Source organism: Thrips palmi, unplaced genomic scaffold (genome assembly GCF_012932325.1).
Source record: "Thrips palmi isolate BJ-2018 unplaced genomic scaffold, TpBJ-2018v1 HiC_scaffold_10, whole genome shotgun sequence".
Lineage (NCBI taxonomy): Eukaryota > Metazoa > Arthropoda > Insecta > Thysanoptera > Thripidae > Thrips > Thrips palmi.
This window is the reverse complement of record NW_023144621.1, coordinates 5357539-5380820: the sequence shown is the minus strand read 5'-3', so window position 1 is coordinate 5380820 and position 23282 is coordinate 5357539. Positions and strand designations below refer to the sequence as shown.

The window sequence follows — 23282 nt, the reverse complement described above, 5'->3', positions numbered from 1 at the left end:
GCACAGTGGCGTAGCAGCGTAGCACAGTGCGCCAGAAGACCGGTGGAGGCGGAAAAAAATTCTAGACGCGTTTTGGGCTCCAGTCGCTAAATGGGACTCTAACCGAACGTGTGATCCCACCAATGGATTCCTCGTTCGAAGAGTAATCCATTGGTGGGTCACACGTTCGGTTCGAACCCCATTTAGCGACTCTGGAGCTCAAAACGCGTCCGGCATTTTGACCGCCATGTCGTGGGGCGTAAGTAACACACTGGGGCATAACTGTCTTCTCCCTCCCTTTCTGGCAGTGTAATGTGCTCCTCCACCTGCCGGCCTCGATTACTCGATGAGGTCACCCTGGCGGCCTGGCGGTCTGGCTCCAGCGAATCCAGCGACTGGAATTTGGACCAGGACGCCGGGACTGCCCGCCGGAAGACGCGCGACAGCAACACCTGCCCGGAGTCACGTCTGCGCACTGATTCCGGCTGTCGCTCTGTCTCTCTCGCACTCGTGGGGCGTCCCGTTCGGGTGCGAGAGAGACAGAGTCCGCTGGCCGCGTCGTGACGTCGGCGTCGACGGCCGCGCACCGCGCGCGCACTTTCTCAGCGGGACAAACAGCAACCCTTCCGGGCGGGAGTGGCGGGCCCGTTGCCTATCGCACTCATGGGACGCCGCGCTTGGGTGCGAGAGAGACAGAGCGACGAGGGCAGCGGCCAGCCTCCGGAAAGTCTCTTGCGCCCCAGCACCGCCGCGTCAGGCCGGCAGACAGGTGGCTTACACGGTGGAGGCGGAGGCCTGGCGGAGGCAAGGCGTACGGTAGCGATATGGGATTACCCAGGTCAAAGGCACCTGCGGGCGGGCCCGGCGGACGTTCGGCCTGCTCCGCGACGGGGCTGCACTGGACTCGCGCCGCACGCGTTTGAATCAGTGCACTGGTTGAACTCTAGGCGTCGCTTCTCGTTTTTCCCCGAGCGTATAGTGGTTACGTCGCATGGCTGAGTGAGCGAGTCTCACGACACGTGGTCAGGCATAACAGTACCGCGCCCAAACACTCCTTTCCTCGCTCTGTCTCTCTCGCACTCGTGGGGCGCCTCGAGAGCGACCGCCGGCCGTTGTATGCTCGGCTGTTACGCCCCGGCCCGCACCATGGGGAAGTCCTCGCCATTTCAAAACGGCGCCCTCGCCTGGCCCATGGCCTGGCCGCCGAGGCCGTGCTCTTGCTGCTCTGGCCGGCCGCCTTATGTGACGCCTTTCTCCATCGGCCTCCTCCTCCCTCTCCGCCTCCTCCGCCTCCACCGCCGCCTCGTCCCGTAAACTCGGGGAACTCCGCGGCGGGCTGCACTGCCGCGGAGCCGCGGCTGTCTCTGTCGCACACGAGGGGCGCCGGGGCGCGAGAGAGACAGCAACGCGGCGCGGCGGCACGGCCAGACAGACGCGTGGAAGTCCTGTATTCCCCCGCCCGGCTCCGCTCGCTCCCCGTTCCCGTCCTCGCCGACGTGCTTCCCCGCTCCGAAACGGAACGGGTATGGCGCCACGTCTGGAGCGGACTCCGCTCCCCTTCCCGCCCGTGCCTACCCGTGCCTGGAGACGTTCCCTCGGGCTACCCAGGGCCCTGCCCTGCCCTGCCCTGCCCTGCCCTGCCCTGCCCTGCCCTGCCCTGCCCTGCCCTGCCCTGCCCTGCCGCCCTGCCCGCCTGCCCTGCCCTGCCCTGCCCTGCCCTGCCCTGCCCTGCCCTGCCCTGCCCTGCCCTGCCCTGCCCTGCCCTGCCCTGCCCTGCCCTGCCCTGCCCTGCCCTGCCCGGGCCAGCAGACTGATTTCGCCGCTGTCTCCCTCCCACCGGCACCGTGAGCGCGAGAGAGATAGACCGACGGCGCGCCGACATCGCAGTGATTGCTGGACTGCCGTCGTAGACGTCGTCGAGTACTCCATCTTCGTCGACGTGGCCCCCGCAGCCAGGAGGCTGATTCGGGGCACTGCCCGTCCGTCACTCAGCCTCACTGCCTCCCACACGGGATGCCCGAGTGCGACAGAGGCTCGGATATTCAGTCTGCTGGCCAGCTTCGTGATGATCCTCCTCACCAACAAGCTCTAGGTCGTCGTCGTCGCCGTCCTCGTGGCGCTCGCCACCGCGTTCGACCTCGCGGCCCGCCGTCGGTTCGCATGCGGTTTTCCCACACTTGGCCTCGTGGCAACGAGTACGACGGGTACGACGAGAACCTCGACGAGAACGGCCGCAATGCCTGCCGTCCCGCCACTTGGACTTGGCGTGATGCGATGTCTGGCGACGTCATTCAAATTTGGGCAGTTTGGCAGACGACCACTGTGCCGCGGATGGACAGAGGAGCGGCCAAAGCTCTAGACGCGTTTTGAGCTCCGGAGTCGCTAAATGGGACTCGAATCGAACGTTTGACCCCACCAATGGATTGCTCTCCGAACGAGGAGTCCGCTGGGGTCACACGTTCGGTTCGAGTACTAGCGACTCTAGAGCTAAAACGCTTCTAGAGTTTTGGCCGCCTCCACCGGTCTGGCCCACTGTGAGCCGGACCGATGGAACACTGCGCCGATGTACGATATGGTGCGAACGGTGTCCGAGACATGCGTCCATGTGGCCGATGCCAGCGCCTTCTCCAGAACGCTATCGACTTTTTTAACGTTTCCGAGAAGTACCCGAACGCAGCGCGGCGAGCCTTTGCGAAAGGAACTTCCCCCGCGGGAAGTACGTGACGTACCCCTTATCGTGGTGACACTGGTGTGCGCACTCGTGCCAGGGAATACCAGTGTGGGGCCCGGCAGGCCCGCCGCGCCAATGGACGTGGATGTCACGTGATTGGTCCCAGAGGTCGAGAAAGAGAGGCCGTGACACTCTTAGGACGAGGTTCGTGACCTAGACAAGGCCCGAGACAAGGCCCTGGAAGAGGCCGTAGACTGCCTGTCCTAGACGAGGCCATGGACTGACAGCCCTGCCCTAGGCGAGGCCCTAGACTGCCTGTCCTAGACGAGGCCATGGACTGACAGCCCTGCCCTAGGCGAGGCCCTAGACTGCCTGCCCTTCTCCGAGCACGCCGTGGGCGAGGCCCGAAAGGCCGGGCCGCAGGCAACGAGGGAACACCCCAGATATGTCGCAGGAGGAAACACCCGCCGCGACCCGCCACCAGGGCTTTCCGTCACAACGGCGTTACACACTCTTCAAAAGCCCCACCTCGCGCACAGCCAATGCGGCCAAAAGCAAATACCCTCCTGCGACGGCGGGCTTGTCAAACTTTACTGTTGATGTCATACCGGCAACAGGGACATCGCGGGGAAAAATTCCGAAAGAGAGCCGCTCTGTCCCCCTCCTACTCATGGGGCGCCCCGAGAGCGCGACAGAGAAAGAGCGACCAAGAATCAAACTTGAGGAAAAACGGCGCCGTCAGCGTCGTCCGCGTACTCCCCCGGCGGCGGGCCGAGTGGAGGCAACTCGGGGCCGCCCCGCCCCGCCCAGCACCGCGGGGACCCACCGACCGGGGTGTTGGGCGGGTCAGGCCCAAGATGGATCATTCGGGCCCCCCGCCGCCGCAGCCCACTACAGTCGTAACGCCGATCTGTCTCTGTCACACTCGCGTGGCGTCCCGTGGGGGTGCGAGAGAGACGGCGAGGGGCGCTGCGCTGCCGGGCCGGCCGTACCGGGAAGCAGGCGTGAGCCACGCCTCGTCCAACCGCCGAGGGAATTCCTGCCCTTCCTGCCCCTCTCGGCCGGGACCCCGTCACGTGGACTCCGTCATGAGCTCCGTCATCCCGAAGGAATCGTCGGGCGAAGGCTGCAGCAGCGAGGGACGTTGGCTCGAATTCTTGCCCCCGTCGGCCAGGGCGCACCAGGGCGCTGAGGGGGGCGGTGACCGAGCACAAGTGGATCGAGGATGTGGCGCGCTGGCCCGAAGAGGCAGGCAGCCTCCTCATGGGGACAACCCGAACCACCACCGCGTCCACGGTGATGAAACGCGGTAACTCCGCGTTTGGTCAGTGCGATGCTGATTCCGAGTGGGAGGACTCCCTCGCACTCGCTGGGCGTCCCGTGGGGGCGCGAGGGAGACAGCGACGAGATGTTGGACGGAATCAGTCTGACCTGCAGTGGCCCAAAAGTCCCGCACTCCTGCGGTGTCGCCTTGTTGGACTTCCCTCCACCTCCCGTCCCAGCTTTGAACGTCAGCCTTGGTCAAATTTGCACGAGCGGCCGAGTAGTGTTCAAACAGGCTGCGCGGCGCTGCGCGGGGACGGGCAGGACAGGCGCCACCGACGTCCCGACGCGTCCCGACGTCCTGCAGACGGACTCTCCGAGAGTCGCTTCCGTCTCTGTGCCTCCTGTGCGGGATGCGGGGATGCCGCGAGTGCGGGAGAGACAGAGCGGCGAAAATGGCTCTCGGAATCAGTCTGCTGGCTGACACATCGCGATCATGTGCTCTCGGGGCACCCCTTCGCCCCGCCCCCAGTTTGTACTTGCTTGTACCGGGGCGGTGCGTCCGAAAGGGCTCTAGTTGGCGTGCCGCGGTGGCCGCGGCCGCGGTCGCGTGTTGAGGTGCTGGGCTGCTTCCGAACAGCCCGCCGGGCCGCTAGTGTATTTTCGTGGCGGCCGAAAATTTTTGGCTCGCGGTGCACGCTATTTTGCGCCGCCACTGCGAGCCAAAGCCAAAGCCGAATCGAAAGCGGCGTCGCGACGCGCCGCAGACGACGACGACGACGACGAGCGAGAGCCAGCGAGCCAACACCGCGAGGAATCCTGGTTTTCCCGCCGTCCCGCCTTCCGAGCGAGCTTCGCGGGCCGGCCGCGTGCCGCGGGGCGCTAGTGTCGCGTCGCGCGTGGCCGTACTACGCTACTCCAAGCAGGCAGTGACTAAACTTTCAGTGCGGAGCGAGCGCTCGAGTCGTGAGGTTGTGCAGTGTGTCGCGTTCTGTTTCGTCTGCTCTCGGAGAGTGACGCTCAGTGTGAGGTGGTGTTTTGGATTGGAAAGGCTCCGCCAGTGTGGAAGACTTCCCCGTGCTGCAGTCCCGCTGCCGCCCCTGTTCAGTGAAGTGCTTCCCCGCCCCCCTGCGCGTCTCCGGAAAATGTCTGTCAGCGCAGTGGAAGTGGAACCCTGCCTGGCATTGTGCAGTGCTTCCCACAGCCCAGTGCACCAGATTCGCTGGTGATAACCACCTGGATTCGAGTGCATTGCCACTGGTTCCCCCTTCGGCCGCCTGCGCCTGCGCCTGCACCAGCACCTGTCGCCGTGCGTGTAGCTGCCACCCAGCCACACGTAACCTCTGCAGCTGTGCCCAGCTGCGGACAGCTGCTCCAGCCCAGTTGCTTAACCTCAAGATGGCCCATCCCCTGCAGTCGGGGGCCGCGCCCGAGGCCTGGCCGTGCGAAGAGGGCACCAAGATCCGGGACTACTCGGACAAGTGCCACTCCGTGTACGACTCTGGCTGCATCTCTGGGGCCAACCTTAGTTCAGACTTGTCCCTCTCGGAGGACTTAAGTTCGAGGTCGTCAAGGCCTTGTAGTTTTACAGACATTCCTGCCGAGTCAGTAGTTAGTGATTCCAAAAGTTATAACCGAGAAGATAGTGGTTTGGATCTAGCGGAACCGTTTAGTAGCTTATGTCTAGAATCCAATGATCTCGGCAAGCAGTCATCACAGTGTCAAACTACAAACCTTCCCAAGTGCAATGTGCCAACTGTAGAAAGTACGACTGTGTTGCCTCAGGATAACTCATTATCATTACAAGCTTTGGAATTTTATCAACAAAATGAAGAAGGAGACACGTAAGTTGACCTCAAAGTATTTAGTTTTCTGTAATTAGATAAAAATTAGTTCGTTAAGCATTATGACACCCATGCGGCATCTTTGTTAAAATTTTGGTTGTTCGTATTTTATTGTTGGAGTCTTTTTGTACTTGAATATTGTTTGCGTAGCCACTGTGGAAGATCTAAATTATAACGAAGTACTGGCTAGTAATTTTGCATTGATTGATCGTAATTTTGTTTTCATCAAATCGGGAGTATAAATTTTTTTGAGCGAGCATACTCATCCGGTAATCAAGTTTCTCCAGCGGAAAATTACTGATTTTGCTTAGTTTTTGTTAGTCATTTATTTTTCTATCTACATTATTTTAATTATATTATTCACTGACCAACTACTATAGCCTAAGATCGTTCAAGGTTTTCTTTCTCTTCTTTAAGGGAAGGTTCTACTTCAAATGTTGCATTTTTTAAATTGAGCCTCGGTGTAAAAATTTGTGGACGATGTGTGGTAATCCTCAGTTAACTTTTTGAAGTTAAAACTACGTTAGGCGTCAAATTCCTCTTTGATTGGACGTAGAACCATTTGTTTCTCTCCAAACTTCATGTTTCATAATTCATTATGTGGTACTTGATAAATTGCAGTGAATTCTGATAGTTAGACTCAATCAAAAGAAAGTAAGATTTCAGGTAGGACATCGAAGGGGAAGGTCATGCAATCATATGACACAGGCGACAGCAGCAAACCTCTTCGGAACGTAACACTCCATGCGGCTGCTGGCTGCAGTAGCTTCAAGGGTGTGAACTCAAAATGATTAGATAATGGTGGGAAAGCCCCAACCATGAACCACATCGCCGGCTCCATTTTTCCCTCTTCATCGGGTTTTTTTTTTTTTTTTCTTATTTCGCGGGAGGCGCGGAACGATGGAACAAGGCGGTCTGGATTCGGAGTTTGCTTATCCTCCGCCTTTTCGGAAACTGCCGTCGCCGGTCGTTTCCGTTTAATTTATTTTGCACGGCCGTTCTGACAAGGATGGCATCACCGTGTCGGCGAGGGTTTTCCAGCATGACGCCGACGCCGACTCACGCGCCTCGGCTATGCCAAGGCGATGCGGTGTGATGCGGCCACACTGCCCACGCCTGTGCCTACACTGCCTACAGCTTGCTATAGCTTCCTACAGCCGCGCCCTGTCCTGTTGCAGGAAGCTTCACATCGCCGTGGTGCAGGGCTTCATCGAGGCCGTGTACGCCCTGGTGCGGATGGCGCCACAGCCCCACCTGCTCAACATCCAGAACTGCGACGGACAGGTGAGAGAGACGAAGGAGGGACGCCGCCGCGGCCAGGAGTCGAACCGCTGACCTTGGCTTCCGGGTCGGGTGTCGCTACCGCCGCGGCCACCGAGCCGCGGTGTGAATCGCGTAGGTAAACACGGCCACGTTGCGTGCACCCGCCACGTGGTGGCACGCGTGGCCCTGCTGGCTCGCGGCCAAGACGCCGCCTCGACGCCGACGCGACGCCGACGCCCTGTCTGGCCGGCGCCGTGACCCCCTCCCAGCCCCCTCCCCCTCCGGCGGCCACTCTAAAAAGCCGCGCGACTTGCGATTTTGGACCGAAAGCGACCAGCCTGTTTTCGGCCCGCGGGAAATACGGCGTGGTTCCCGCTGCCGGCGGCGGGGCTGGGGCTGGCCAAAGGCTAGGCCTGCCCCGTGCCCCGTGGCGCGCTACGCCAGCTACGCCAAGTGCGGGGAATTTTGGCCGCGCCGTGCCGCGAGCACTGTGCCAGCGTGCCAGCCTCCGGTTCCCGTCCCGGCCGGCCGCGGGCTTTCCACTGGTTTGCCGTCGCCTGACTCGCCTGACGCGCGCGGCTGCAAAAAAAAGTGGAATGGAAAACAAAAGCAGGTGTTTTTTTCTTTGCGCCGATTGGGGGTGGCTGCGCTGCGGGCGCTTCTGAAGTGTAGAGTCCGCGCCACTGCAGCGTGGCGCTGCGGGCTTTGCGATAGCCGCGCTGGGGTTCCCGCGTCCAGGACGGCGAGGACGGCGCCCTGGGGTCGGGGACCCTAGAGGGGACCCCGGCCACCTCTCGCTGCGGACTGACTCCTCGGTGGTGCGCTACACGCGAAGCTGGCCCCGCGGGGGTGAGAAAACGCGCGCCGCGGGGAGTCGAACCCACTTCCTGTGACGACACCGGCCCCTCCGGTCCGGTCCAGTCACCCGGGAAGACACAGGCGTTCCGCGATATGCTCCTCCCGGCCAGACTTTCTGGAAGCCGCGACGCGAAGCGCGAAGCCGGTGTGGCGTTCTTGTCGGTGTTCATACATTTGCGAGTCGGCCGGCCAATGCTCTGGCGGAGGGCGGCCGGGCGACGCTAGGCGCGGCCTTCGTGGCCACGCGGCGCGTCGCGGCGCAGTGTACAGACACCTGCTGCCTACAGTGGTGGGGGCATCCGACGGGAGGGATCAGATGCTCCAATCGGTTTCGATGCAGTCATCGCGGTGCGGCCCCGAATGGAAAGAGAGGGGGAGGGGCGTACTGCTGCTTCTCGCGGTGCTTGACGGGCTTGCCGGCGAAGGGCCTGCGTGCCTTCTCCGCTTCGCCAGGCAGGGACGGGCTGCGCTGTGCACAGTGGGCCAGAAGACCGGTGGAGGCGGCCAAAACTCTAAACACGTTTTAACAGGCCTCGAACCGAATGTGTGACCCCACCAATGGATTCCTCGTTCGGAGAGCAATCCATTGGTGGGGTCACACGTTCGGTTCGAGTCCCATTTAGCGACTCTGGAGCTCAAAACGCGTGTAGAGTTTTGGCCGCCTCCAGCCCACTGTGCACCCGGGGGAAGTCCGCGCTCGCCGGATGTCGTGCGTTTGCATTGGGGCGATAGCGCGCGCGTTTTTGCGCCAATATTTCTATTTTTCTCGGTGGATCTCTCTCTCTCTCTTCGTCCCCTGCCAGGGAAACCCCGGCCTTGTGTGGCGATACGGCTCGGGGCGGCCGCAGAGGAGTGCGTCGTCCTCGCCGAGGCCGTGCTCGCTGTGCTCGTGCTCGCCCGGAGCGGGAAAGTGGGCACGGCCCGCGGGGAGTCGAACCCGCGGCCCGCGGCCCGGGGAATGCCCACGCGACGCGGCCGGCCCGCGCGCCGCGCCTGCTTTAGAATAACGAGTGCCTGTGGGAACAATGGCGCGGACGACGCCGCCGTCAGGGAGAAAAAAACCAACAGAAACGACAAAAATACGCGCCGAGACGCGGGAAAAAAGGGGAAACGCCACTTTGAGAACGTACGCGAGCGGTTGCAGTGTAGGACGCGTTTGGCGCTCTCGCGGGGGGTGCTGCGCAGTGCAGCGCCCAGCGTGATGAGTGTCCTGCAAGCTGCCGTGTGTGTGTGAGTGAGTGTGTCTGTGTGGGCCAGGCGGTGCGTGCGTGTGTGGGTGTCGCGGCGGTGTCGCGGCGGTGGGGCGTCGGTCGGGCCTTTCCCGGTCGGCCCGGACAGCTACGCTCCGCCACCTGTTACGTTTGTCCTTGCTCCGCGCCGCCGCGCTCCGCCTCGCCTCGCCCTGCCCTGCCCTGCCCTGCCCTGCCTCGTCCTCCGCGACACGCTCGCTGGGTTTTCCGCCAATCCACACTCGTCTCTTTATTTTTTGGCAGTCCATGGCGTGCTGACGGGCGATCGCTAACGGCCCCTCTTCTCCTCGTTGCAGACCGCGCTCCACCTGGCCGTGCTGACCGCACAGCCCGACTTCGCCAAGCGGCTGGTGCGCGCGGGCGCGTCGCTGGCGCCCCGGGACGCGTTCGGCAACACGGCGCTGCACCTGGCCGCCGAGACCGGCGACGTGGAGTGCGTGCGCGCCATGCTGGAGGCCGTCGCCGACACCGGCAGGCTGCCCGTCGAACTGGAGCAGCGCAACTACGACGGTAAGCTGCCTCTCTTTCTGTGTTTCTAGCAGTGTAGGCGCGGGGTCAGGGCCCTACCGCCGCCGTCGCCGCGGTCCACAGTGGGCCAGAAGACCGGTGGACGCGTTTTGAGCTGCGTCTCTACACAGGACTCGAACCGAACGTGTGACCCCACCAATAGATTCCTCGTTCGGAGAGCAATCCGTTGGCGGGGTCACTCGTTCGGTTCGAGTCCCACTTAGCGACTCTGAAGCTCAAAACGCGTCCAGAGTTTAGGCCGCCTCCACCGGTCTTCTGGCCCACTGTGCGCCGCCGCCACAGTCCTCCCCCTCTCTGCGCGCGACCCGAGAAAGGCGCGCCGTTTAGTGAGTGACCCCGGGGCCCGGCTGCGAAATGGTGCCTCGTGGGAGTCCGATAGCGACAGAGCTGCTGCCGCTGCTGCTGCCGCTTCGGGGCGATACGTGTAGTCGTCGACGGGGTCGCACTGGATGGCTGTGGGCCCGGGGGCTCTGGCGGCTGGGGTCGGGAAAAAACGTCTGTGCGCCTGGTGCGCCACTCCGTGCCTCGCTGCCTCGCCGCCTCGCGAAGATGAGCGGGACTTTCCAACACTGCCGCCGCCTCGGCCGCCCGGCGAGTCCAAGGCGAATTCCATACTATGCCAGTCCGCCACCGCCAGGCTACGCCAGGCCGGCGTGGCCGCGCCAGTGCCAGTGCCGTGCCGCCATGCCGGCTCGCCAGTGCTTGCCAGCCTCGGACTGAGGCTGGCTCGGAAGAGCGAGACGGCGCCTCGATTCTGCCAGACTAAACGACTCTGTCTCTGTCGCACTCGTAGGGTGCCCGGTAGGGGTGCGAGAGAGACAGGCGACGGGACTCTGCTCCGGGCCCCGGGTAGCTCACGTCGCCGGGTTCGATCCCGCCTCTTTTTATGAACCCCCCAACGTAAGAAAGCCGTGCTTCTCACAGTCTTCTCTCTCTCACACACACACGCGCGCACGCGTTCTCCCTCGCACAGTGCACACGACGAACGCGTGCACGCGAGGCGGGCATCCTTGTCGCCGCGGATGGCGCCATGGCGCTATGGCTCTGGCGTGCGGTCGGCCTGGCGGTGTCTGGCGGGCTCCAGGGAATTCCCTGCCCCCCCCCCTCCGCCGGGCTCCGCGTTACAGGCGATTTCGGGGCTCCGCTTTTGGCCGGGTAATTGGCCTGGGGACCGGCAGGGGGGTCATCGCGACCATCGCGGCGCCCTGGCACGGCGTGGCGTGCCGGTGACGCAGTTGCTCCAATATCGGTCGGGCTGGGCGGATGCGACGTGCACTATCTGCTAATCCTCTGGACGCACAACGCGTGCAATGGAGCTTTGCCGGCCGTGCGGCGCGGTGCCACGCACAGTGGGCTAGAAGACCAGGCGCAGGCGGCCAAAACTTTAGGCGCGTTTTGAGCTCCAGAGTAGCTAAATGGGGAATCGAACCGAACGTGTGACCTCACCAATGGATTGCTCTCTGAACGAGGAAACCATTGGTGGACCACACGTTCAGTTCGAGGCCTGTTTAGCGACTCTGCAGCTCAAAACGCGTCTGGAGTTTTGGCCGCCCTCCACCGGTCTTCTGGCCCACTGTGCAGCTGTGCGAGGGAGACAGGCACGGCACCAGCCTGGCGCGACTCCTCCCCAGCTCCGAGACCGTTACTCGCTTCCCGGAACGAGACTGGCTGGAAGTGCACTGCACGTGCTGGACGGCGATAGCCATCTTGGACAGCCCGTCCGTCCTAAGCTGGCCCTTTGAGCGGCCCCGCCGCCAAGCGTGGCCAAGCCCGCGCCAAAGCCCTTCCAAATCCGCCCCGCTTTTGTGGGACGGGCTGTGGCGCACCGGGCACCCCATTGAGGGCCGACGGCGGCCGACGGCCCGCGCGTGTCTCGTCAGCGCTAATCTTCGATCTGAGACGTGTCAGGAAGCGCGAAGCGCGCGGGCGGCGTTATTTGGGGCAACTGCTTGAAAGCGCAAAGCGCGCTTGAAGCTGAAAGCCGAAAGCGCGCATTCCCGTGGGCTTTCCCCGTAGCGGAGTGAGACAGTCACGATCGCCAGCCGGACCGGGCCACAGTGGGCCAGAAGACCGGTGGAGGCGGCCGAGGCTCCAGACGCGTTTTGAGCTCCAGAGTCGCTAAACCGACCTTGAACCGAACGTGTGACCCCACCAATGGATTTTTTGTTCGGAGAGCAATCTATTGGTGGAGGGTCACACGTTCGGTTCGAGTGGCATTTAGCGACGCTGGAGCTCAAAACGCGTCTAGAGTTTTGGCCGCCTCCGCCGGTCGTCTGGCCCACTGTGCGGGGCTGGGCGGCTAGCAAGGCTGGTTCCAAACAGCACTCCGCCTCTCCGGCACCCTACGGCACCCCTACGGCGCGCCCCCTGGGTGCGAGCGAGAGCCAGCACTGCTTTGTTCGGAACGAACCTGCGGGGCAAGTCAGGGCGAGGGCCGCCAGGGCCCCCTCCCGGTCACGTGGTTCACGGACGAGGGACTCTTGGCTCGCGGGGCACGCCGTCGTGCTATGCGCGCTGCGCAGGTGTGCCCCTTCCCCCGCCGCCCCCTCCCCTTCCCCCGGCGCCGTGCCCGCTATTTCTGTTAGTGTCCTGAAATGGAGCGACTGCTTGGCGGCGCCCCGCCCCCTGCCCCCGCCGCCCCCCGCCATCGATTTAGCCACCCCCTCCCGGGTGGGGATTCCCGCCGGATTATTATTAACCCTCGCTGCCGGGGAGGGGGTTGGCGGCGGGGCCAGGCGGGGCGTGGCGGTGTGCCGTCGGCGGCCGTCCTTGCCCCCGCCTCCCCGGCCTCCCCCCGCCGCGGTCGTCTTGGTCGTGCCCCCTGTCCTCCGCTGCTCCGCCCGTGCGACGACAAGTCCCGTCATCTTTCTCCGCTAAAGAGACGGGCCTGGTCGGCGCGGTCGCGGCGGTCGGCGCGCACCTGGCCGTCGTGGCGCGGCGTGCCGCCGTCTGAGTCATTGATCGCGTCGGCGGCGCGTTGGTGACTGCTGACGCCGCCGTCGCCACCTTTGGCCCGGATCTGCGCGGCCGACGGTGACGCCGTGGTCGCTTCGCGGCGTGAGGCGTCAGTGAATCACTTTGTGAATCACAACAAAAGGACTCTTGTCCAGCGCGCCCCGCGCTCGGCGACTTGGCCGCGGCCGGCGCCGTCCGCGGCTTGGAGCTGACATTTGGGGCGACCTCTGTCGGGCAACCTGCCCCCCTGGCGGGCATGCGGCGGCCCTTGCCGTTGCGGAGGCAGGGTGTACAACGGGCCGACCCGACCAATGAGCGCGCGCCGCGGCCAGCCGTGACGTCACGAAACATCGACGCGTTGGAGAGCGAGCGGGCTGTGGCTATATCGGGGGGTGGCGAGCTGGGCCCCGCTGGGCCGTGGCGCGGCGGGGCGGGGCGGGGCGGCCAGGGTGGGATGGGTGTTCCCACCTGTTGGAGTGACCTACTTGCATTCTTGCATGACTTCTGCTTCGGGCACGGGGGTCACCGCGGCAAGAGCCCCCTCACTATAGTATTTGGCCCCGGTGGCGAAATAAGCCCCTTTCGCAGCCCTCGTCCGTGTCTGTCTGTCCGTCTCTCTTCCGGCGGACGTCAGCGCGAGGTACTCGAACCCGCGGCGCGGCACGGCGCGGCTGCTCGCGGCGTCGTCGTGTCTAACGGGCCTGCGGCGTGGCGGCGTGGTGGCGGCGTCGCGGCGCCCACGTCAAGCAGGCCGTTTATCAAACGACGCGCGTTCGGGCCGCGCAGAGCAAGCCGAGCACGACGATGGCGGTTGTTTTTCTTTCTTTGATTTGTGTTTTATTAAGCTGATTGGGAGAATTCCACCGGTGTGGCGGGTTTGGTTGGTGCCTGTCTGCCTGTCGGCGAGTGAGCGCGGCCCGGGCCCACGGGCCTCGCGCCGACGGGCCCCGCGCCCCGCCGCGGCTTGCCTATGATCGTTATGCAACGTGCTTGGTGGGGCGCCGTCGCGCAGCCTAGCCCCTTGGCAGTGCGGGCACAGCCCTTGGCCAGCCTCGGGTCCACCCTTGGCCTCGGCCTGGCCTGGGTCCGCGGCCACGCCCCGCCAAGCCCGGAGCCAGGGCAAGCCGCGGCCGGCCAGGACAACGTCCAGGGCTTTGGGGTCTTTGGCAGGCTTAGGGTCTCTTTGTGCGGCGCGGGGGAAACCCCCGCACTCCCCCGCACCTGCCAATCGGCGGCGGCCTCGTCCGCGGCACCGAGGCGCACCGAGGCCCGGCACCTAACCGTCAAGGCCGACGACGTGGTCGTCGAGGCCGTGCCGGCGGCGAGGCACGGCCAAGCGGCCACGGGTGCGGTCGCGATTGAGGAAGGCGGCGACCCGCCAAGAACGGCCTTCTTGTTCTCGTCTGGCGGCTGGTGGTGTGGCCCCTGGCCCCTTTCGGCCCGGGGTCTGCCCAGCCAGCAGCGGCCGGCCCGTGGCCCAGCCAGCGGCCCAGCCCCGGCGCGGGCTTGGTTGTCCATGGTTGGGAATCCCCACCGCGTCAGCACCGCGCCCGGCCGGCCGGAGATGATGATGGTGTCTGTGATGAAGCGGGCGCGCAGCGCGCAGCGGAAAGCTGCCCCCCAAGGCGTCCTGGTATCTGATGCAGATTCTTTTTTGCCTTTGTTTTCAACTGCGCGTGGCGCGGCGGAGCGCGGTTGCGTCTACAGTGTGTGGCCGCTCCGCGCACCGCTGTGGGCGACCCGCGCCCGTCCGCCCGTCTGTGTCCACATAACTAGTACACAATGCGGCGGAGCGAGAGAGAGAGAGAGCGCAAGCGAGCGAGCAACGGGTTGGCGTTGGCGCGGGTTTTCCCTCGCCGCGTCACGCCCGCCGCGGATCGGCTCGGCGTTGCGGCGTTGCGGGGCGGGGCGGGGCGATCTCCTGGACAGACTCTGCGGGGCTCCTCGCGGTGCTGGCGTTGCGCCGTGCCGATGTGACGATGTGACCCCACCCAGGGCCGCGCGACACGCGCGAGGGGGGAGGGGGCCGCGGGGGCCAGGCGTTGGCCGTGTGCCGTGTGCCCCGTGTCAGGATCAAGGTGGAAGGAGGAGACAGAGGCAGGGTACATTTCCGGGTACGCTTGTTGTGGGCGTTTGGTTGTCGTTTTCGCAGTGTATGGACCCTTTTTCCTTTCTAACGGGCCTTTTGCTTCGTCTGTTGCAGGCATGATGTGCGTGCACGTGGCGGCGGCGCGCGGCCACAAGGACGTGCTGCGGTACCTCATCAACGCGGGCGCCAACCTCAACGCCAGGGTGAGTACACTGTGCTTTTACAGTGCTGTGCCCGCGTGCGCAGCGTCATTGGCGTGGCGCGGCGGGGCGGGCGGCAGTGAAAGTGGAGCAGAGCCCGGGCCGGAAGTGAAGGGGCGCCAAATCGGAACGCTCCAGCGTCGCTCTGTCTCTCTCGCATAGTGGGGCGTGCCGGCGTGCCGCATCGGAATCATGAAACTGCAGGGCAGGGCCCCGGGCCCCCGGGGGCTCGCTGGGTGGCTGGCTCGGGGCTCGGCCGCTTGGGCTTCGGCTGTGTGCACTGCGAGTGCCGAGTGCCGTGCGAGTGCTTGGAGCGGCCTGGGAAATCCCTCGGGCCGCCGCTCCGCCGTGGAGACTCCACTGCGGACTGCGGGGGCTTGACGAGACGAGAGACGAGCCGAGTCGCGGCCGCCGAGCCCAGCCGGGCCGTGCGTGGTGCTGCTGGGTGTTGTCCGGCTGGAGCTGGGCGGGGCGAGCCGCGCCGGGGCTTCGGCCAGCCGAGGGCGCTAGGGCTGTCGACATCCCGAGTCGTCTGGAGTTTGAAAAAAACGTAACCAAGTGGTTGTTCTGTTTGCCCCCAGGACGCCAAGAGCGGACGCACCGTGCTGCACCTGGCCGTGGAGCTCGCCCGCCAGGACGTGGTGCACATGCTGCTGGAGGAGGCCCCGCAGCTGCTGCACATGGAAGCCACCACCTACGCCGGGCTGACTGCCTACCAGCTTGCCGTGTGCTACGACGCCATGCTCGCCGAGCGGCTGGCTAGCAGAGGCGCCCGTCCGCAGCCCTTCCCCGAAGACGACGGCAGCGAGGACGAGGAGGAGGTGAGCGACGAGGACAGCTGAGCCGTGCGGGGCCGCGGGGCCGCGGGGCCACCCACGTTGGGGCCGCACTCTCTGGATTCGGACACTTAGTTTGTGAACGGGATGGTACAACATTCCTGGTCGAGTGACGTGGGTCGGAGGTCTTTCTGTGATGTGGCAGGCTGGCCAGGCGAATTTTATCAGCTACTGACTAAACTGCCTTATATATAAATTTAGTTATTGTTTTGTTTGTAATTTGTAAGTTTTGTGATGTGCTTAAATTTTTAGTTTATCTTTGTGTTTTGTTTCGCCCCTGAGATAAGACACTAGTGTCAAATATTTGGCCACTTTAGAGAGCTCTGAATGTTAGTTGGTTCGGCCGTTATTGATCATTGTATTGGTTTTTGTAATTGCTGTTTGTTAACGACTGTAACTGACTTTGACAATTTTTTTTTTCATTTTCTTTTATCAGATGTACCGGAATTATCATCACCAACTGAATTTCTTCGGGGGTCCCATTAATGCATCTGCTTGAGGTTTTCTGCTATCATCTCATATTGGGTCAGTAGGGATGTGTGAGGATGTGGTTGTCATGTGAGCGAGCATTAACATATCTGGCCAGAAACTCTCTATCAATGGAAGCTTGGTGAAGAACTGGCATTTAATTTCATGGTTTCTGATAAATTCAATGATGCTGATGCAGATGTTCTTTGTCTCTGATATGCTTTTCTATTTGAGTATTTGATTCCAGGATTCCATAATTATATCATTCTTATTACATATTATCATATACTATTGCCAAGATTTTGGTATATGTTAGTGCATGTTGAAAAAATTATTCATGTTGACTATAGATTGTTTTGAAGCAAATGTTTTGGTTAACAGTGATAGTTTTAGAATAACAAGTCAAATTATGAGTTTAAAATAGGAAACAAGAAAATATTTTAAAACAAAACAAAAACAGGACTGACCAACAGACTGATTGACTGACTATGAGTGTACGAATGCTGCCTGCTTTATGTCAACATTATTCAAATGGTTTCTCTTTCCACATGGAACTCTTTGTTGCTTTAATAAGTAATTTCCACAAAAAACAGTTGTGTTGAAGCTTTAGATATCCACCAGCAAAGCTTTCATAAAATTACACCGGTTATATTAGTGAGGTGTTAATTTAGCTATCATTCCTGTTAAGTTACTATCACCAATGAGATGCCAAGCAAGGGCCACGAGAAAGGTGAAGTCACAATATACTGGCTAACTTTGGCTGGCTTTGTCTGACTAAAATTAAGAATTTCTGTTAATAATTTTCATTAAAAAAAAAAAACAATAAAATTTGGATGTCTGTAGATATGTTGGCAGCTCATTCTGTTATTGTTAGGTTCAAAATTGTATCATTAGAATGGTCAAGGAAAAATTGATTATAATTCCTGGTGTATTCCATTATGTATGACTCGGAATGGTTTGGAATTGGCTGATAAAGAGCCTTGCATCAACCCAAACACTCTGATAATTAAGTTTCTAATTGAAAAGGAAAGAGCATATTTTTCTAGAATTTTCTGTAGAGATTCCTTGATTGCTGTATGATCATAGTTCCATGCAGAAGATTTATTGTTTGTTTCTGTTTGTGTAACAAGTGAAGGCCTTTGTGATCATGTAGTAAAGAACCAATCTGTGACATTTAGTCATTGTTTCTCCATTTTCTTACTTTAGAAAATGTGATGGAAATGTACTTGTGATTATTGTTACATGTAAAAGACTGGGGAAGTAGAGGCAGAGAAATACTTTGCCCTCATATCCATCCATTGTTAAAAAGTACAATTATTACTCCTGTAATCATATTTTGAGCATTGTCCTATTTATTTCTAGGTATAATTTTTATGAGATAGATACATCCTTGTTTTTTCCTCATACTTTAAGTATCTGTTATCCACTGCTGTTCAGTACTTGTATTGCATACCACTGGTCCCTCGGCAAAAAAATTGAACCATTAACTATGATGTTTCCTTGGGAGCAGAATAATATGAAACCAATGATACAATGCAGTGTAGTTGTATGAAATTGTCGGCCTGACCTGGCCTCAGATCGAGCTTCTCAAAACTGAAAATAATGGTAAAAGTTCGCTGCCTTGATAATGTATTTGCAACACATTGAAGCCTACTGCTCTTACTAGGTGATGCTCTTGGTCAATACAATGTGCTCTTGGGGAAGGTTTGTGTATGTGTACATATGAGGGATGTGTGTGAAACTGAACTGTCACTCTCCCAGTTCTATGTTCTTGACCACCGTTTAAAAAATTATGTTCAGATACTCTGAAAAAGTGCTGTAGCTGTTGGTCTATTTTTATGTTAAGGTTGTATATACTTTGTAAATATCTAAATAAATGTCTGAAAGTTACAAATTTATTGTCTCCTTTTTCTTCACCTGCCCTTTGACGGTCAATTGGAACATCGTCAACCGGTGGCTCAGTCGGCAAGAGCGTCTCCCACCAATAGAGGGACCTGGGATCGAAACTGGTTCAAATCCCAGGTGTGGAAATGTTTTTCTCAGTTGAACTTTGAATCCCGTACCATCAGTATCAACATCGGCGAACATATTACCAGGAGAGCACTTGGATTGGAATCCCAGGGTCAGGAACATTTTTAACAGTTGACAGGGGTTGATCACCTTTAGAAGGAAGCTAAATCTGCGTAGTGTATAAAGATGGCGAAGGAAATAAAATGAAGTAGAACAAGCACAAACAGAGATGAAATATATTATCAACAAGAAATATAGTAAATAATTATCACATTTTTTCTTTTCTCTATGACCCATCACACCCAAGACTATTTTCTAACTCGCTGTGTTAAACAAGAAGGATACAAATGCCATAAATAGTAACTACTAGTTGAAGAGAGATAATTATTGAGCCAGCACAACCAATACCATAAAATAATTTCCCTTACTATGACTAATGGACTTCAAATCAAAAACACAACTGACAAAAATTTTGACTGATGGAGGTATGGTACGTGCAAGGGGGTGTTAAACCTCACATCAGTCTCTGTACAAGATTAAATAATAGAGGGAAAAAAATATTATTCTAATGGCTTTTTAATATTTATCTTATTACTTACAAAGCATAAGTACAAGGTAACTAGTCTGACTGAAAAAGTAAACCAGAGCTCATTGACATTTCCAATCCTAAGTTTTGAGTAAAAAAGTACTTTGGAATGTTCAAAGAACATATTGCACCGTTGGAGAAACATACGTATTTGGCAACATTTTAAGAGCTGGTACAGTTGATATCGATTACAACTTGCTGCCCAAGGCCCCACTTACTTGATCCAATTCTACATTTGCATGGAATCCACCCTCAAAAGCTGCTTGGAGCACCTCATCAACATGAGTCACAGGAATGAAGAAGAGATCTTTCTGTAAAGGGGATGAAGAAACACAACATGTTTAAGTTATGAGGACATTTTAACCGTGAAAATAATAATAAAAACAAAGATAACACTAAAATGAAAAAAAAAAGTTACCTTGATGCTTTCTGGAATGTCCACCAGGTCTTTCTCACATTTCTTAGGGAGGATAACTCTACGAAGGCCAGCTCGATGAGCTGCGAGAACTTTTTCCTTGATCCCACCAACCTTTGGAATACAAATATTTCTTTCAGCACTACACTGCCGCTCCTTATTTATGACACAAATAATTTTAGTACATGGCACAGAGTACTTACAGGTAGCACAATGCCTCTGAGAGTAATTTCTCCAGTCATTGCCACATCAGAGGCGACTGGGCGGCCCGAGAAGAGCGAAACGAGGGCAGTGGCAATTGTCACTCCAGCAGAAGGTCCGTCTTTACCAACAGCGCCAGCAGGGAAGTGGATGTGGATATCAGTGTGAGACATCATTTCACCATCAAGTTTCAGCCCGTACTGTGCAGTGATTGAAATTTCAACTGTTTCATTATTTTAAATCACAAAGGAAAACAAACAAAAACTTTTTAGAAAGAGTCATACTTCTCGAGCAGCTGTTCGCACCCAATTTAGAGCCAAATGGGCTGATTCCTGCATTATGTTGCCAAGCTGACCAGTCAGCACTATTTCTCCATCACCTTCCATTTTACTCGCTTCAACCATCATGACATGACCTCCAGTTTGAGTCCATGCCAAACCAACTGCCACACCAGGAACGCCGAGCCGTGACCAAATATCATCGCTATCATAAATTGGAGGCTGTTAAGGATATAAATGTTAAATAGTTGAAGTGTACAGCAGCACTTGCCTGTACTAAAAAATTCAATTTCATTCTCCTTACCCCAAGTATGTCTTCAAGAGCTGCTTCATCAAGAAGAATGGGCAGCTGTGGAGGTATAGCGCAAGAAGCAGCATCTACTCTCCCATCTGCAACTTCTCCACTCCTAACATCAGTCAGTGCTTCATCACTAATGCTCTCAATGTTTGCCTCCGAAGGCTTTTTTAATTTCATTTCTGCAACACGCACTGCTACAGCTCTGCACAAGGCTCCCAACTTGCGTTCTAGAGTTCGAACACCAGCCTCTCTAGTGTACTGTGCAACTAGAATTATAATAATAAACTGATTTAGCACACTTAGGATTTTATTTTTAGAAAGAAAAAGAAGATTATTTGAAGTACACCTACTCAGGGTCTTCAAGCTATCCTGAGGAAGCTGCATATGCGTTGAATCAAGGCCATGCTCACGCAACTGCTTTGGAAGGAGATGTCTCTCAGCAATCTGCATCTTCTCTTCCTGAAAAGGGTTAAAGATTAAGTTTCTGATATACAGTAAGGAACAGAGGTGCAATCTGTCACTTCATCAAAAAGTTTCTTACCTGCGTATATCCTGGGACATGTATAATTTCCATCCGGTCAAGAAGAGGAGCCGGAATGCTTTTCGTTGTGTTGGCAGTGGCAATGAACATTACTTGAGATAGATCAAACGGCACATTAAGGTAGTGGTCCACAAATGTGCAGTTCTGCTCTGGATCCAACACCTCTAAGAGGGCTGAAGCAGGATCTCCATGCATTCCAGATCCCTGATTCAAAACGGAAAATAAAGAAATAGTTTTTTTTTTTTTCAGTTGCATGTGTAAGGTTTATTGAAAATAAAATAAAATTACCATTTTGTCAATTTCATCCAGAAGAAAAACAGGGTTGTTAACGCCAACCACCTTAAGGCCCTGAATAATTCTACCGGGCATTGAGCCAATGTATGTCCTCCTGTGGCCCCTTATGTCTGACTGATTGCAAATTCCACCAAGAGAAATGCTGAAGAAAAATTTTGAAAGGTAGATTAGACCGGCTGATCATAAATCATAAACCAACTGACAGGATTTACTATTTGTTTGTTGTGTTACCGATAGAACTCGCGCCCCAAAGTATTGGCAATGGACCTCCCAACACTGGTCTTTCCAACACCTGGTGGACCCACAAAGCAAAGAATAGGTCCCCTAAGGGTGTTCTTTAGTTGACGAACAGCCAAATATTCTAGCACCCTTCGTTTCAACTTGTCCATGGCGTAATGATCTGCATCGAGGTCCTTGTACAAGTAAGAAATTAAATAGCATCTTATCTTATCATATATGATGGCAGTATTGTAGCCAGCACAATCTTACTTACCTTCCGAGCTTTGTGAATATCCAATGTTTCCTGAGATGCACGGGCCCAGGGTAATTCAGAAATCAGTTCCAACCAACTTCTAATAACACCATGTTCTGGACTGAAAGGTCCCATCCTTTTCAGCCTTTGTAAATCTTTAACAGCAACTTTCTTGGCTTGGGGAGGTAACTTGGCTTCTCTGAAATAAATTACATAATGAGGAAAGAACCCTTTCCTGTTGCTTTCAGAGCTATTTCTTAAATAATTTTTAAGACCTTACTTCAGTTTTGTCTGTAGTTCAAGTAAATCATTTGTATCACTATTAGTATCTCCTTCATCATCAACCCTCTTGGATCCTTTAGTGGTGTCACCGATATTCATTCGAAAAGGTACTATGATTCGTCGTCCAGAATTATTTTCCAAAGATGTACCCTTCCGAATAACTTCCAGCACTGTTATGACAAAATAAAAAATCAGCACATCTTCCTTCTAAATGTGTTTCAACAAACATAAGATAAATTACATACTCTTAACTTGTCGGACAAGAAGAGGCAAGGCTTTCTTGAAGCGTTCCATTAGATCTATAGCATCCAGAATTTCCAATTTCTCAGTAAAAGATGCTTTAGTTAGAGAAGCAACAAGATCAGCTAGCATAGTGTGAGGGATGGAATTGAGCATTTTCTGGAAAGGAAGGAAAATATATGGGTCTAGCTGTTCAAGTCTCAAAGACAATTGTTTCTACTGCAACACCAGACTCACCCTCTTACCTTTAGTCTTGCAACAACAGGACTTGATACATCTAGCATGTCTAATAGCTTAGTTGATTCACTTCGGAAATTTTCGACTAACGCAGCAAACTCGGGATTTTCATCATCATCTTCTAAAAGTAGATAAATGTCAAAGTACAATTCCATACGCTTGGCCAAGGCACATCATAGGTTTAATCTAAAGTACTCACCATCATCTATTGAAAGTTTGTCCAATTGTGTCACAACACCAACAGGATATGGCACCTCCATTACAAGTTTATCAAGTCGGAAACGACACAAGCCAGTAACCAGAAGAGTAAAGGATGGACGAGGCCAGTTTGTACCAGTTACCTGCACCACTAGAGCTGCTGTGCCAATGTTGTGCAGAGCTCCAACGTCCTTTCAGTGGAGTAAAAGTGTTAAACAACAGTATTCTACAATGTGAAAGCGGAGAACGCAAAATTAGAAACTTACATCAGAATCAAATTGTCCCGGTTCCTTGGGAAGAACTCCAATAATGGAACTGGATAGGGAACTCTTGCTGAGTAGACGACTCTTCACCATAGCAATGCTAGACAAAAAGAGAAAATAATTTACTGTATGAAAACATTATCTCCCCCCCAAAAAATAACAAAACAAATGAGAGAGACCAATAAAATACACATATGTATATCAGCAGGATAATGATTCAAAATATTAAAATTAATAGAAAAGAGCAAAGTTCGAGAAAGTTGTTGTTGGTCCATGAAAGGCAAACAACCCTTTCTGGTCTACTCACTTGGCTGAGGAGGTAACAGACACCCTGATCGACGACCCTGGCAGCAGAACATCTTCAGTGACTAGCAGCAATGGCAATTTGCGGGGTATACTCGCAATAGACGTCATTTTGAGAACTTTATCCACTACAAAACAAAGTTCACTCCCTTGTTGTTTTTATCAATCATGGCCACCGCCTTTCTCGAACAATTTCTCGACCTAGGAACCCCCCCGGCCCGGGGGGGAGGAGAGGAAGGAAGGGGAATACTAGCACTGCGAATAATCAGCCATTTACAAGTTATTTGCAGGGTAGCCTGCCTGTGAATAGAGGCCCGAACCGAAATGGCGGGTGTTTTGAACCATTTTGACGTTCATTTGGTGTTCTTGTCCTTGACGTGTTATGTATGCGAGCAGCTGAGGCTAAGCGCGCTCAGCACAGTGTTGTTCAAACATTTTCCACGTTCTCAGGCTGTTTTCT

General features: G+C 56.2%; 2 protein-coding genes across 3 annotated transcripts; one reads left to right on the top strand and one right to left on the bottom strand.

Moving 5' to 3' along the window:
• Positions 1-4830: 4830 nt before the first annotated feature.
• On the top strand, positions 4831-18098 carry LOC117654524 (NF-kappa-B inhibitor cactus-like). Its single transcript, XM_034401209.1, has 6 exons — positions 4831-5757; positions 6936-7041; positions 9425-9638; positions 14815-14903; positions 15482-15721; positions 16173-18098. Exons 1-6 carry the CDS (start codon positions 5312-5314, stop codon positions 16233-16235), a joined length of 1158 nt encoding a protein of 385 aa, XP_034257100.1. The 5' UTR covers positions 4831-5311; the 3' UTR covers positions 16236-18098.
• Positions 18099-18436: 338 nt separating this feature from the next.
• Positions 18437-23043, bottom strand: LOC117654521 (lon protease homolog 2, peroxisomal-like). Of its 2 annotated transcripts, none has more exons than XM_034401205.1 (16): positions 22827-23043; positions 22523-22619; positions 22258-22447; positions 22067-22176; positions 21827-21980; positions 21580-21751; positions 21321-21498; positions 21059-21240; positions 20822-20969; positions 20534-20737; positions 20343-20451; positions 19999-20258; positions 19701-19916; positions 19419-19616; positions 19219-19329; positions 18437-19111 (listed from the first exon to the last, which is right to left on the bottom strand). In XM_034401205.1, the coding sequence occupies exons 1-16, from the start codon at positions 22931-22933 to the stop codon at positions 18989-18991; spliced, it is 2559 nt and encodes an 852-aa protein (XP_034257096.1). In that variant the 5' UTR covers positions 22934-23043; the 3' UTR covers positions 18437-18988. The 2 variants fall into 2 exon arrangements, with proteins under 2 accessions (XP_034257096.1, XP_034257095.1); XM_034401204.1 differs by having other exon boundaries at positions 22067-22179; positions 22827-22933.
• Between the last annotated feature and the right edge of the window lie 239 nt (positions 23044-23282).